We start from the raw sequence: 15,191 nt of genomic DNA on the forward strand, positions 1-15,191 counted from the left end.
CAGCTGCAAAGTGGACTGAAAGCAGAGGTGGGATCCAGCAGGTTCTCACCAGTTCCCGAGAGTGGGTTACTAATTATTGGCGTGTGCCGAGAGGGGGTTCCTAATTGGGTCTGCTTTTCCGTTAGAAATTCTATTAGGTCCAAAAATCATAAAGTCCTGTTGTTTCCTATGTGGCTGGTTAGCGAAGGTAGAAAACGGGATCATTCTCCCTGTTGGGCTGTTTCAAAAACATGTTTTAGAAATATGGTAAAGTTCCTTGTTTAAGGAAAGCATCCTTCTTTTGATTTCTAGAAACAAAATTAAGTATTTGAAAGTATTAAGTATTTGACAGGCAGTCAGTTAGAGGAGAAGTAGTTGTTTCTGTTGGCAGTAGACGATAGGACTTGCTATAATGAGCTTAAATTATGGACAGAAAGATACCAGCTGGAAATTAGGAACTTTTTTTTACAGTAAGAGTTTTTTACAGTAACAGAGAAATTATTAATGCCCCGCCCCCGGAATGCCCGGCCACGCCCCTGTCGTGCCCCGCCCAGCCCCATTGGCGCTACGCCAATGTTTGAATCCCACCACCATGGGAACCTGTTACTAAAATTTTTGCATCCCACCACTGACTGAAAGTGCATTATTTTGCATGTGCAGAAGGAGCCTTAGAGGTAGAGAAGATTCCTCTGTTGCTCTGCTTCCAGACTTATTTTTGCTAAGGAATCGACTGTTCCGTCCCGGGCTCCTTTGATCCGTTGATTGCGCTTGATGCTGGCGAGGTCGTAATTCCCGCCTTCCTGTCACATGGCTCTGGTGTCCCCCGACTTCCTTGGCATGCTCCCTGCTCAGTTGAATCGGTTGATTCACGGCCACACAGTTGCCTAAAGAAAGCCCAAAATATTCCGAGGGACCCATCTCCTCCAGCACACTCTCTTTTTGAATTGTTACCATCCGGCAGACGATACAGGTCTATCAAAACTAGGACAAAGAGGCTCAGAGACAGCTTCTACTCTAGAGCTGTGGCGATGCTGAACTCCGCGGCTTCGTGTTGACGTGTTTGGGGCTGTGTAGGGATGGGTGGAGGAAGGGGAAAGTGAGGATGGGGGATGAGTCTGAAATTGTGTGCGTCGAGGAATGCTGCTGTAAATTTCGTTGTGCGTGCACAATGACAATAAAAATGCTTATGCTTATGAATGGAAGATCTTGGGTATGGAAAAGCTGGATGTGGTTGGCCTACAGTACCCCTGAAAGCACAAAGCTGTCTTTGTAAAGAGTTATTTTAGCTGTTTGTTTACCTTTTTTTTTTTTTGCTGTCTCTGGACAGAAAAGCAACTTTCTGGGAAAGTGGTCTGGATCACGGGAGCCTCCAGCGGGATCGGTGAAGAAATGGCCTACCAGCTGGCAAGGATCGGCTCTCTGCTCGTGCTCTCGGCAAGACGGGAGAACGAACTGGAGAGGGTGAAAAAGCAGTGTCTAGGTAAGACTGTTTCCCAGGTCCCGTGTGGTTACTTGATAAAAAATGGATACTTGGATCTTTTTTTGCCCTCTTAGGATTGTAAGAAGCCGAAAATGGCTGCACAAACCTTTGCAAGCCTTTTTTGGCATGTTCTGGATAGGGGTATCAGACATGCAACCGGGGGCTAGATCTGGGCCCATGAAAGAAGAAGAGAAGACAAGTTTGGGAGGTGCCTAGAGTGTTGGGTTAGTTCAGGGGTAGGGAACCTGCGGCTCTCCAGATGTTCAGGAACTACAATTCCCATCAGCCTCTGTCAGCATGGCCAATTGGCCATGCTGGTGAAAACTGATAAGAATATGGTCCCTAATTGCATTGGGATAGTCTCTTATCTCTCTCTCCTGTAAGGAGACTCAAGGCGGCTTACAAATTCCTTTCGCTTCCTCTCCCCACAACAGACACCTTAGGAGGTAGGTGGGACTGAGAGAGTTTGGAGAGAACCGTGACTAGCCCAAGGTCACCCAGCAGGAATGTAGGAGTGCGGAAACACACCTGGTTCACCAGATAAGAGTCCGCTGCTCATGTGGAGGAGCAGAGAATCAAACTTGGTTCTCTAGAGTCCAGCACTCTTAACCACTACCACTATACTGGCCCCCCAATGAAGAAGAAAAGTTTGGATTGATATCCCACCTTTCTCTCCTGCAAGGAGACTGAAGGTGGCATACAAACTCCTTTTCCTTCCTCTCCCCACAACAGACGCCTTGTGAGGTTGGTGGAACTAAGAGAGTTCAGAGAGAACTGTGACCGGCCCAAGGTCACCCAGTAGGAATGTAGGCGCGGGCAGAGAGTGAGCTGAGAAAATGACGCTGATGCAGGCAAGGCAGAGAGGCTTGGGAAACGTCTTAAAGCAACCAGACAGACAAATGAAGCCATTTCGAAAACGTTTCAACTAAAGAATAACTTTAAAAAGGGTTTCATTTAAAAGGTTTTGAGGCTACAAATAAAACGGTTTGGGATAAAAACGATGCGGAACTCCACGGAGGAAACATTTGACTTCCTGCCTCAAAATGTTTGCGCGCGGAGAGGGCCTCTGTTCAATCTAAGACTCCCTAGAACTGACCCAACGCTCTAGGCATTGAATTCCGCTGGTTCTCTTCGCTTACCGGGACTAACTTGGAGTTTGCGCTGCCATGTCAATAGCAACCAAACAGCTGTCCAGTTTCCTTGGGCAAACGGTTAACGGCGCATCCGACCAAGTGGGTTTTGGCTTACAAACGCTTCTGCCGTGTTAGGCGACTTCTACCTGGGGTTTTTGGGTGGATTGCTTCCAGGTACACGGTAATGGATGATCTCTAGGGGAAAGGTGGTAACCGTGGAAGAACGGGTTCATGTTCCAAAAGTCCAGCCACACGTGATGTTTGCTCAACAAATATGGAAAACCAGAGCTCGTTCCTTCTTGGCCTATGGAAAGCATGATGAGGTTTAATCATTAATTGGATGCTGTTTCCCAAAACTCTTTCATCATAATGTTGGGGGGGAAAGGGCTCATGGTAAGGTTGCCAACTTCAGGTTGGGAAATCCTGGAGATTTGGGGGTGGAGCTTAGAGAGGGCTGTGTTTAGGGAAAAAGAGTTTGGATTTATATCCCACCTTTCTCTCCTGTAAGGAGACTCAAAGGGGCTTACAATCTCCTTTCCCTTCCCATCCCACAACAAACACCCTGCGAGGTGGGTGGAGCTGAGAGAGCGCCGAAAAACTGTGACTAGCCCAAGGTCACCCAGCTGGCATGTGCTGGAGTACACAAGCTAATCTGGTTCACCAGATAAGCCTCCACAGCTCAAGTGGCAGAACGGGGAATCAAACCTGGTTCCTCCAGATTAGAGTGCACCTGCTCTTTGCGCTTGGATTTCCATTGTGTGTGGCTTGCCTTCTCGGGGCACCCATTTCGTGGTTGGCTCCACCTCCTATTACAACCCTGTTGCGGTTGTGTTTCTGCCCTCTGCCACAGGCTTAGAAGACTGAGGACCCCTGAGTTAGTGGCTGACTGGTTGTCAGGAGAGCTGGGTTCAAATCCATACTTGCCTGGAAACTCACTGAGTGGCCTTCAGCAAGTTGCAGACCCATTTAAGGCAAGGCCGCAACTTTCTGATTTATGTGCGGGTTTCTTCCGTCAACCCCTGAACTGAGGAACGAATGCCGACTTGACACTATTCCAAGAACACAATTCTAACCTACCACACTGGGTCATTTCAGGGGTAAAATAGAAAAGCAAAGAACTACAGAAACTGCCTTAATATTGAGGAAAGTTAAGATAAAAATATGACATATAATGGCGAACCTTTTGCACTCCAGATGTTATTTATTTATTTTATTTATGTATATGTCACATTTATAAACCGCCCATCCCCGAAGGGCTCTGGGCGGTGTACACAGGGCCAGACACAATATCATATACTTTTGGCCAAACAACAATACACAGAGTAAATAAGTTAAAACAAGTTAAAACAATTTACAAAATTCATAAAATAAGCAGCATCAATACAATATATATACCAATAAGATTATAATGAAAGTATGGCGCCCAAACCCAGGCCAGGCGGGGGGTAGCAGTTATGGACTACAATTCCCAACAGCCCCTGCCAGCATGGCCAAATGGCCATGCTGGCAGGGGCTGATGGGAATTGTAGTCCATAACATCTGGAGTGCCAAAGGTTCGCCACCACGGACATATATTGATGATGCTGTACTGATCCAGAGACAGAGTGCCAAGGAAGTTGTGCCCTACTGAACCAGCAGAAACAGATGTAGAGGATGGTCTTTGGCAAGTCTGGGTGCATTCGTGCCAGAGTCCAACAGTGGCTTTTGGGCACAGAACATTATCTGGGGCAAAGGGGGTCTCTTTCGCATCTCCCGGTGGGTGTTACACACTTGTGATTTCTCGCTGAGGGGTTTTGCAACGGGCCTATGATGTCAAGAGTCAACCCTGACCCTATTTGGAAATGAGCGAAAGACTTTCAGTAATGGCCTTCCATTCCACATGGTGTTGAAACACTATCCCTAACCCTAAAATGATTCTACGATTCTACCCAGACTGCAGTTTCTACTGCTTTCTCTTACTACTGCTCCATCGTCCAAGGAAAGCAAACATAACTCCCCCACTTTTAATTTTAAAAAGCCCAGCAGCTAATTACTTCACCCTGCGTATAACCAAGTCAAATTTTCAATTAAATCCAACAGGTGTAGTCCTTAAAGAAAAGCAGCCGTAGTTCTCCCAAGTGATTTAAAAAGTGCCTGTAGATAATTGCTCCCACGTGGCGAACCTTTGGCACTCCAGATGTTATGGACTACCATTCCCATCAGCCCCTGCCAGCATGGCCAATTGACCATGCTGGCAGGGGCTGATGGGAATTGTAGTCCATAACATCTCAGGTGTAAGGTTCGCCCTACAGCTTTGACTATAGTGTCACACAAACACTGAAAAGTACAGTGTTTGATTTAATCCAACAGGTGCAGTTGTTCTCAGTTGGAACACAAATTTCATCTCCAGTTGTAATAGTCTCTTGATACCAGCTTGTGAATTCCTTTGATCCAATTCCGTCAGGACTTGAAATATGAGTGAGTCAGGAGGGTGATTTTCCTATAAAAAATGCTGCACCGGTGGTGCTTCCACAACCTTATTTCTAATGCATGATAAGTGTTCCAAAATTTGCCCCGGATCCTCCTTGATGTATGTCCCACATAATATTTGGGACAAGTACATTTAATCAGGTAAAACACTTAGGCTTTTGGACCATCTCACATCTTCCAACATAATCTCCTCACATTCCCAACATAGTTGGCGTACAGAGCATTTCCCACACTGGTGATGACCAGTAATAACCGATTCCAGTGATCTCACTTCTTTCAAATCTGTTCTCACCAAATAATCTCTGGTGGTCCTATCAGCGGAGGATTGTTACAACCTGGTAAATCACTTAATGTTGGCCAATATTTACAGATAATCTGTCTGATGCCCTCACTAAGCTCATTGTATTCCAAAGAAAACAGAATCCTACTCTGAGGTGACTTCACCCTTACGGTCAACAGCTATTACCTCTGAACTGCATCTGCCTTTCAGAACATAAGAACTAGCCTGCTGGATCAGACCAGAGTCCATCTAGTCTAGCACTCTGCTACTCGCAGTGGCCCACCAGGTGCCTTTGGGAGCTCACATGCAGGATGTGAAAGCAATGGCCTTCTGCTGCTGCTGTTGCTCCTGAGCCCCTGGTCTACTGAGGCATTTGCAATCTCAGATCAAGGAGGATCAAGATTGGTAGCCATAGATCACCTTTATTCTAGCATTTCTAATCACACTCCCTGGGTATCCCCAATTCAGTAAGTCCACCTCAACTTTCCTAGATGTCTTTTTTGTAATCTCTATTCTTAGACAAATCATTTTTGCTTCTCAAAATAATCCCATATGGTAGTGATATTGAAGGTGGTGGATGGAATGAATCCCAATGAATGTTGATCAAGAGGTTTATGAAATGAATTAATCTTAAGCTTCCTGTCTCTATCCATATAAACACTCAACTCCAAAAAAGAAAGTCTCTCCTCATGTATCTGTGCACCCCAACCCTGTGAGGGGGTGGGGCTGAGAGAGCTCCAAAGAACTGTGACTAGCCCAAGGTCACCCAGCTGGCGTGTGTGGGAGTGCACAGGCTAGTCTGAATTCCCCAGATAAGCCTCCACAGCTCAGGTGGCAGAGCGGGGAATCAAACCCGGTTCCTCCAGATTAGAATACACCTGCTCTTAACCACTACACCTGTGCTGCTCTAATGGTGGAGTGCCTCTGACTAAATAGCCTATCTCTGAGGAAAAAGGGGCAGCAATTTTGTCTGTTTCCCCCTCCCACTACAGATTTCCAGTTTGATCACTGTTCTATCCCTGAAGATCTACTGGCCCTTCCTGGAACAAAATTTCAGGGCTCTCAGTGGTCAAATCGTGCTTTCCACTACATTACAATATAGTACCAACATATGGGCAGTTGGTGCATTATATTGATCTCGTATTGGACTGTTTCCGCACGGCCACGCTGGGGGTTGGGTCGGCATCGCCCGACCGCCGTGCTGCGCCGTCGCCCGATCGACTTACCTTCCCTGCGACCGTCCGGCGCGTCGCTGAGGCCAGGGGACACGCCCCCCTGCCCTGCGCGACCGCTCCGGAGTCGCAGGACAGGGGGGGGGCGTATCCCCAGGCCTCAGCGCTGCGCCGGATGGTCGCAGGGAAGGTAAGTCGATTGGGAAAGGGGGGAGGGATGGCGCCTTCCAGCCACTGCCATTCGCACGGCAGCGTTTGGAAGCTGCTGTTTCTCAAAAACCGGCTTCGCGCCGCTGGGGAGGAGTGAGGGCGGCGCAGCTGCAAAGCAGCTGCGCCCCCCTTGTGAACAGCCCCCTGGGGACGGCGTTTTTGCCGTCCCCAGGGCGCTGTATTTGGCCCGTGCGGTAAGGGCCTTGGACTCTAGGCAAAGAGGGGCTCTAACTCGGGCTAGGTGCAATGTGTATCCGTCAACAGTAGAGGAGGGATGACAACTTTCTCTACCATTCAACGAAAGAGTCTGTTAATTCTGTTTCAAGTAGAGACTCTTACTCATATGATCTTCTTCTGTTCTAAATAGGCGAGCATCAGATATTTTGTTACCCCAGGCGACATTTAATAAAGCATTAACTTGCTCAGCCAATTCAGGAATTGCCCTACTTCTAAACAGTAAAAAAACAGAGATGTTGGAAATGACTGCAGAATTTCTTCCGCAAGTGATTGCTACACGCACTTAAGAACGACAGAAAAGAACTTGATCGTGGTTTTGATATCCATTTATTTCTATTTTTATCTTTATTTTTATGCCTAATAAAGGTTATGTGTATTGAATATTGTGGAAAGTTCGCAGGTGACTGGAAACATACCAAAAAACCGCATGGGACGAACTCTGATCAGATCTGGCAGAACCGTTCCTGGGGTCTTATGTTCGAAGATGAGTGAAAATAATAAGCATGCACAGTCCCGGTTGCTTCGAAAAATAATCTGTTTTCCCAATTTTTATGTTTTTGTGTTTAAAAAATAGAGATCAGTCGGCTGAGTGACAAAGATATCCTCATTGTGCCGTTAGATTTGATCCAGAGAGGTACCCACGAACCGGCAACGAACACCGTCCTTAAGCATTTTGGAAGGGTGAGTCCCCCCTGATTGTCCTGTTTTTTAGTCCTATAACTCAGGTAGAAGGAGAGTTTGGATTTATATCCTACCTTTCTCTCCTGTAAGGAGACTCAAGGTGGCTTACAAGCTCCTTTCCCTTCCTCTCCCCACAACAGACACCTTGTGAGGCAGGTGGGGCTGAGAGAGTTCTGAAGAACTGTGACTAGCCCAAGGTCACCCAGCAGGAATGTAGGAGTGTGAAAACACACTGTGTTGGGCATGCATTGGGGTGGAGCCGAAGATGGGTCCGACGCTAGCGGCAGTGACTTTATAATATTATGCCATTGTTTCCGTGTGGAATGATCAAGTGTGTTCTCAAAACACGGAGAACAACCGGACAGGGATTTTTGGCTGAGGCTTGGAGTGGGCAGCAGGTTAGGCAGCATGGCACCACCGCAACTTGTCATTGGCCCTTTGCCTGACGCCAGACACATAAAGTTATTCTATCCTCTGAAAATGCTGGCAGGAAGGAGAAGGTTATTGCTACATGCTGGACTGTAAATAGCCACTTGCAGGACTTTTAAGTTCTGATCGTATACATTGTAGAACCCAAGCAACAAGGATTTTGAAATTCTGCATTAGTGCAATCCTTTACGGTTTAGCAGGACTTCTAAGCCTGTTGACTTCAGTGGATTTAGAAGGGTGTAATTCTGCAGTCCTTTATAGTTCAGCATGCCCATTGACTTTTGTGGGTTTAGAAGGAAGACGAAGAGTTAGATTTATATCCCCCCTTTCTCTCCTGTAGGAGACTCAAAGGGGCTTACAAACTCCTTTCCCCCCCCCCCAACAGCAAACACCCTGTGAGGTAGGTGGGCTGAGAGAGCTCAGAAGAACTGTGACTAGCCCAAGGTCACCCAGCTGGCGTGGTTTGGTGCGTTCAGGCTAATCTGAATTCCCCAGATAAGGCGGCAGAGTAGGGAATCAAGCCCAGTTCCTCCAGATTAGAGTACACCTGCTCTTAACCACTACAGAGCAGCAGTGGCGTAGTGGTTAAGAGCAGGTGCATTCTAATCTGGAGGAACCAGGTTTGAGTCCCCGCTCTGCCGCTTGAGCTGTGGAGGCTTATCTGGGGAATTCAGATTAGCCTGTGCACTCCCACACACGCCAGCTGGGTGACCTTGGGCTAGTCACAGCTTCTCGGAGCTCTCTCAGCCCCACCTACCTCACAGGGTGTTTGTTGTGAGGGGGGAAGGGCAAGGAGATTGTCAGCCCCTTTGAGCCTCCTCCAGGAGAGAAAGGGGGGATATAAATCCAAACTCTTCTTCTTCTTCTACACCACTGCTGCTTCTGTAATTCTGTTTAGGACTGCGCTGTTAGCGGTCCCCTGCTATTATCAATTTGCCCCACATTTAACTAGGCCTTCATGGCCTGATCCCTGCAAAGAATTAACTCCTGAGTTATGCATTTTAACCTGTTTTAAATCAAACTCCTCTCGAAGGCCCTTTTTGACATTTGATCCACGCAGAAGGTAAAGGCGGTTACTTTTCCCTCTGTGCAGAGATAGTTTGTCGCCACATTGAGCAATTTGCAAAAGATTCTTCCCTTTCTGTGGCTTTTCCCCCAGTGCAAGGCTCTCTCGCCCCGCCTTCCCCCTGTCAGCAAAAGATAAGGCATGACCTTTATTCTGGTTTTTCCCCCTCCTCCCTGGTAACTTTGCCAGCCGTGGCTGCAAAAACATTTGAAAGCGTGGCTTTTGATGTTTACAGTAGATAACAGCAGTCATTACAACGACGCACGTGCCCAACGGTACAGCTATTTGCTGTAATTTTCTGCATTCCTGAATTCAGTTCTTTATACAGGTCAGGGGGAAAACTCTTTCTGTTGTTCTCGTTTTCTTCTCTGCTGCTAACTCTGTACAAGCTGTGGTCTAGTTCAAACGTGACAGGTGGGCAGTGAAATCCATGGGTGGCGCGAATTCCCCTCTGGATGTGGCTTAAGCTTCTGCTGGCGTAAATGCCGTCTCCAGCGTGGTGTAGTGGTAAAGAGCAGGTGCACTCTAATCTGGAGAACCGGGTTTGATTCCCCGTTCTGTCGCCTGAGCTGTGGAAGCTTATCTGGGGGACTAGATTAGCTTGTGCAGTCCAACACATGCCAGCAGGAGCTCTCTCAGCCCCACCCACCTCACAAGAAAAGGAGTTTGTATGCCCCTTTGAGTTTCCTATAGGAGAGAAAGAGGGGATATAAATCCAACTCTTCTTCTTCTTCTTCTTCTTCTTCTTCTTCTTCTTCTTCTTCTTCTTCTTCTTCTTCTTCTTCTTCCTCTTCTTCTTCCTCTTCTTCCTCCTCCTCCTCCTCTTCTTCTTCTTCTTCTTCTTGCATTCATCCATCACACAATGTATTTTTATTTCATCTGTTTATTTCATTCATTTGCTGACAGAGAGTCAAAGATATGGCTCAGAAACCAACTTGCATGGCGATTTCAGACCCGGCCTGCTTGTATCCACTTAAACGAACCACTATTGATGGAGCAGTACATGTTCGGACGCTTGAACTGACCGTAGCTAGCTTAACGAAGCCAGGGTTTGAAGCCAGGTGTGAACTGAGCCCGCGATTCACTCTTTAAATACAAGCCAGACGTCAGAGCAAGCAACGGGCAAAAAAGCCAGTATTTTTTTTAAAGTAGCTTGTTTGCATAACTGAGAATAAACAGTTGGACATTACGGATCATTAACATATTGGTTAACCATCCATAGAGATTTTTCAACTCGAACGAGGGTTGTTGTGAATTCTTTATTAGGGAGTGGAACACGAGTTTCACGATAAGGAGCATTCTATGCAATTGTATTAGTGCGGCGGGGAAAAACTGCACAGTTTGCGCAAATAGTCTTGGCAACTGTCTCCAACTATTATTTCCATTTCTGTAAAGTATTCCCAAGAATCCCTTTTAGTCCCAGAAAAAATCTTCAGCTGAGAGCCAGCGTGGCGCAGTGGTGAAGAGCAGGTGGATTCTAATCTGGAGAACCAGGTTTGATCCCCCACTCCTCCACCTGAGTGGCAGAGGCTTATCTGGTGAACCAGTTGTTTTTCCACACTCCTACATTCCTGCTGGGTGACCTTGGGCTAGTCACGGTTCTTTGGACCTCCAAACTCTTCTTCTTCTGCTTCTCTTAATCTAGAAATCTCCAACGTGGTGCCCACAGAAGCAGCGGTGCCATTTCTGGTGCCTGCCAAGGGATTCTAGAAAGTGGGTGGGGCCAGGTAGGGCTTTTGCTGTCGCTCTACATATGCACTTAGAAAACTAGTGAAGAGAACTAGCATTGGTTCTGGCCTTCTGCTAAAGAGATGGTCTCCCTCTTCTGGTAAGATGAATTGTTTAAAAGGTTTCATGAATTTTTCAATGGTTTTAAAAAATTAATTTTAGTAAGCTTTTGTGAATTTTGGTAGGCTTTAATAGTTTCGTGGGTGTAAATAAGTTTTATTGTTATAGCATTATATAGTGTAATTGTTTTTTAAGTTTATGATTGTTGCGGTGCTGTGTGGTTTCCGGGCTGTATGGCCGTGTTCTAGCAGCATTCTCTCCTGATGTTTCGCCTGCATCTGTGGCTGGCATCTTCAGAGGATCTGATGGTAGGAATGGAAAGCAAGTGAAGTATATATACTGTGAGGTCAAAAGGTGAGGCCATCTGAATAGAGTAGCCTGGCATGTGAGTCACAAAGAAGTCTAGCTTGGGAGTAATTGCTATCTTCATTGTTACTCCCAGGCTACAGACTTCTTCAGATCCTCTGAAGATGCCAGCCACAGATGCAGGCGGAACGTCAGGAGAGAATGCTGCTAGAACACGGCCATACAGCCCGGAAACCACACAGCACCCCAGTGATTCCGGCCGTGAAAGCCTTCGACAATACATTTATGATGGTTATTTGCTGTTGTACCCTGCCCTGACACCTTTGGGTGTAGGACAGGCCGCTAAAAATACACACATACGAATAAATAAACGCAACAGCGAGTGCTCAACTCTCATCCGCTCCCACCCCAGATCGATGTCCTGGTTAACAACGGGGGCCGATCCCAGCGTTCGCTGTTTGTCGACACCAGCATCGACGTCTACAACGCCATTATGGAGCTCAACTACCTCGGCACCATCTCCTTGACAAAACATGTCCTGAATCACATGATTGAGAGGAGACAAGGGAAGGTGGTCACCATAAGCAGCGTGATGGGAATCATGGGAGCTCCCTTGGCCACTGGCTATTGTGCTAGCAAGCATGCCCTGCAAGTAAGTGAGTGTGTCTAACCCTAACCCTTAACAGACCAGGTGATCGGGAGCAACAGCCGCAGAAGGCCATTGCTTTCACATCCTGCAGGTGAGCTCCCAAAGGCACCTGGTGGGCCACTGCGAGTAGCAGAGAGCTGGACTAGATGGACTCTGGTCTGATCCAGCTGGCTTGTTCTTATGTTCTTATGTCTTTTTCTGTTTCCTTTCCCCGGTTTTCTAATCTCGAAGATCCCATCAAAAAATGTCCAAACGGAAGGAAGAGATCTTTCAAATTAGGGGGAGGGGGGGAGAAACTAAATTAAGAACGATAGGAATAATTACGTTAATAATCTAACAATAGGAATAATTACGTTAATTAAGAACGTTAAATTAAGAACGATAGGAATAATTACGTTAATAATCTAACAATAGGAATAATTACGTTAATTAAGAACGTTAAATTAAGAACGATAGGAATAATTACGTTAATAATCTAACGATAGGAATAATTACATTAATTAAAAATCCTCCTTAATCTGAGATTGCTAATGCCTTAGCAGACCAGGTGATCGGGAGCAACAGCTGCAGAAGGCCCTTGCTTTCACATCACCATGTGAGCCAGGCTTAAAGAAACACCTGTGGTGGGCCACTCTCTTGGCTTAGTAGAAGAGCTGGACTAGATGGACTCTGAAGTCGCAGTCAGCGAGGCTTCAGTTCTTATGTTCTTAAGAATATTGTCAGACGATAAATGAAGAATATTTTCAGAGGGTAATTATTGTGAATGTAGAATATTTTCAGAATTACTGTTGGGCTGCGGTAAAAAAAGTCAGATTTGAGTCCGGTAGCATTTTATCGACCAAGAGTTTCAGGGTATAACAACTGGGAGTCAAGTCCCTTATGAACATAAGAACTAGCCTGCTGGATCAGACCAGAGTCCATCTAGTCCAGCTCTCTGCTACTCGCAGTGGCCCACCAGTTGCCTTTGGGAGATCACATGCAGGATGTGAAAGCAATGGCCTTCTGCAGCTGCTGCCGCTTCATCAGATGCAAGTAGGAAACATTTGACAAAGGGAGTTTTATTTCTTACTATTTATTTTTAAAATAAATTATTAGCCACCTTTCTTTCTTACTGAGGTCCAGGAGTCTTACTACACTAATAAAATACATAAAATAGATTACAGATCACACAACCTTTATTGGCATATAAACAAATTTAGAAACACGGGGTCAAACGATAATGCAAGTTCTGTAAGAACTTTGCTACCTTGTCCATTATAACAGGATTTTGACCAGAGAGAGAAAACCGTATCTTATTCTTCAATTTAATTAAAAATGTTTTAAGAAATTTGTCCCATATATCAATACAGAAAGCACAGTATTAAAAAATGCAATTTAATTTCTACACAGTGCTGTCTGCAGGAGTACAGTCAGCCTGTATAAGGGAGTTTTTCACTAAGTGAAAATAGATGACATAAAAATATAGAAGAAGAAGAAGAGGAGGAGGAGGAGGAGGAGGAGTTTGGATTTATATCCCCCTTTTCTCTCCTGCAGGAGACTCAAAGGGGCTTACAATCTCCTTGCCCTTCCCCCCCCTCACAACAAACACCCTGTGAGGTAGGTGGAGCTGAGAGAGCTCCGAGAAGCTGTGACTAGCCCAAGGTCACCCAGCTGGCGTGTGTGGGAGTGTACAGGCTAATCTGAATTCCCCAGATAAGCCTCCACAGCTCAAGTGGCAGAGCTGGGGATCGAACCCGGTTCCTCCAGATTAGATACACGAGCTCTTAACCTCCTACGCCACTGCTGCGCCCAAATTTTGGGAGCAAATTTTGTTGGTCGGTAAGGCACTACTGGACTGAAATCTAGCCAGGAAATTCTTTTATTCGTAAAAACTGTGCAGCAACAAAATATCACAGCCATAGATGTGTGCATAACAGAATCACCTGACATAATTACAAAATAATTAATAGAATTAACACCGTAGAAACAGGGAATGAAAAGAGAGGACACATAGAAAATAACAACATAAATAAAAGGAGCAAGGATATCAACAGTTATACATGAAACAGCTCAGGGATTTGCACAGCCGGTTTATTTGCCAGGATCCCATCGGTTATCAAAATCAATCTGAAAAATCGTTCCACTGACTGAGAATGGCCATCTGCAGGATTGAGAAAGAGCTGTCTATCTCAGTTTCTTTCCATACCCAAGCTGGGCAAGTTGCCCGTGTTGATGAACTAATTTGTCTGGTTAATCCCAATAACAAACGAGAGTTGGCGTGCCAGCTAGTTATGCGATCTCTGCGCCTCCTGGCCATTTTCATGGGCGAACGTTGCTATTCATGCTGTTTTGGATTACTTTCCTTTGCTGCTTCCCAAATTGGTTGTTTTTTTCTCATTCATTGATTATATGGTGGTAATTTTGTTCTCTGTTTTTATTTTCTTGTTATGCACATGCCCCGCGCTGGTATTTATGTGGTTACCTGATTTTTAGAAATACATTTTTTTTCATTGATGTAGTTATTGATATTAGAATTGCTTGCTTTTTCTCTGAGACATTCTTGCTTTGCAGCAGGAGGTACCTTGAGGACTAGACCCTTTGAGGAGATTTGTTTACGGCAGGTGGTTCTAAGCTTGGAGAGCCAGTGTCAGTCTTGGAGTCTTGAGGGAAGGGGTCCACCATAAAATGGCCGCCATAGGAATGGTTCCCTAATTGTCTCAGGGGCTTTCCGCACTGACAGAGTTGTACTGGTTTCTACCTAGGTTCGCCTCAGTGAATCCGCACTGCAACCGAGCTCAACATTGTTTTGCCTCAGTTCCCCCCCACCTCAGAACTGCGACATCCACGCCCGTGTGATTATGGCTACCCCTTTCTGCCAGAACAAGGTCGATACCGCTTCGAAGCTTCGAAGTGCGGACGCATCAAAACGACACCTCATCCGTTCAACCAATCACGAGCCGCTTTTGTGGCATGCGCAGAACGGGAGAATCGTGGCGGGCAGAAAGCACATGTAACTGTAAACTGTAAAAAAAAGAATGCTCCCATTTCTCGTGGTAACACAAGCTCCAATCACGATCGAGGAGCGAGACAGGCACCAAGATGATCCCGCCCACTTAGCTTGGTTCCAGGGGCCAAGTAAGTTGCTGTGCGGACAGCCTGGAATCGCCCTCCACTGAAGGGAACCGAGTCGACCTTATCTCCCTTCTGTAGTGTGGAAAGCCCCTCAGCCTGGTTCTCACTGAGGTGGTAAAACTATGGCCCCTTCCGCACGTGCAGAATAATGCACTTTCAATCCACTTTTAATGCACTTGAAGCTGGATTTCACTGTGCGGA

General features: G+C 46.2%; 1 protein-coding gene across 1 annotated transcript in view; it reads left to right on the forward strand.

The window, feature by feature from the left end:
- Positions 1 to 15,191, forward strand: part of DHRS7 (dehydrogenase/reductase 7) — a 38,958-nt gene that overhangs the window by 14,194 nt on the left and 9,573 nt on the right. Inside the window, exons 2-4 of the mRNA XM_048485847.1 lie at positions 1,307 to 1,459; positions 7,535 to 7,641; positions 11,643 to 11,882. Coding sequence (XP_048341804.1) covers positions 1,307 to 1,459; positions 7,535 to 7,641; positions 11,643 to 11,882 — 500 coding nt within the window. The remainder of the gene's footprint in view (positions 1 to 1,306; positions 1,460 to 7,534; positions 7,642 to 11,642; positions 11,883 to 15,191) is intronic.

This window comes from Sphaerodactylus townsendi, linkage group LG02 (assembly GCF_021028975.2).
Source record: "Sphaerodactylus townsendi isolate TG3544 linkage group LG02, MPM_Stown_v2.3, whole genome shotgun sequence".
NCBI lineage: Eukaryota > Metazoa > Chordata > Lepidosauria > Squamata > Sphaerodactylidae > Sphaerodactylus > Sphaerodactylus townsendi.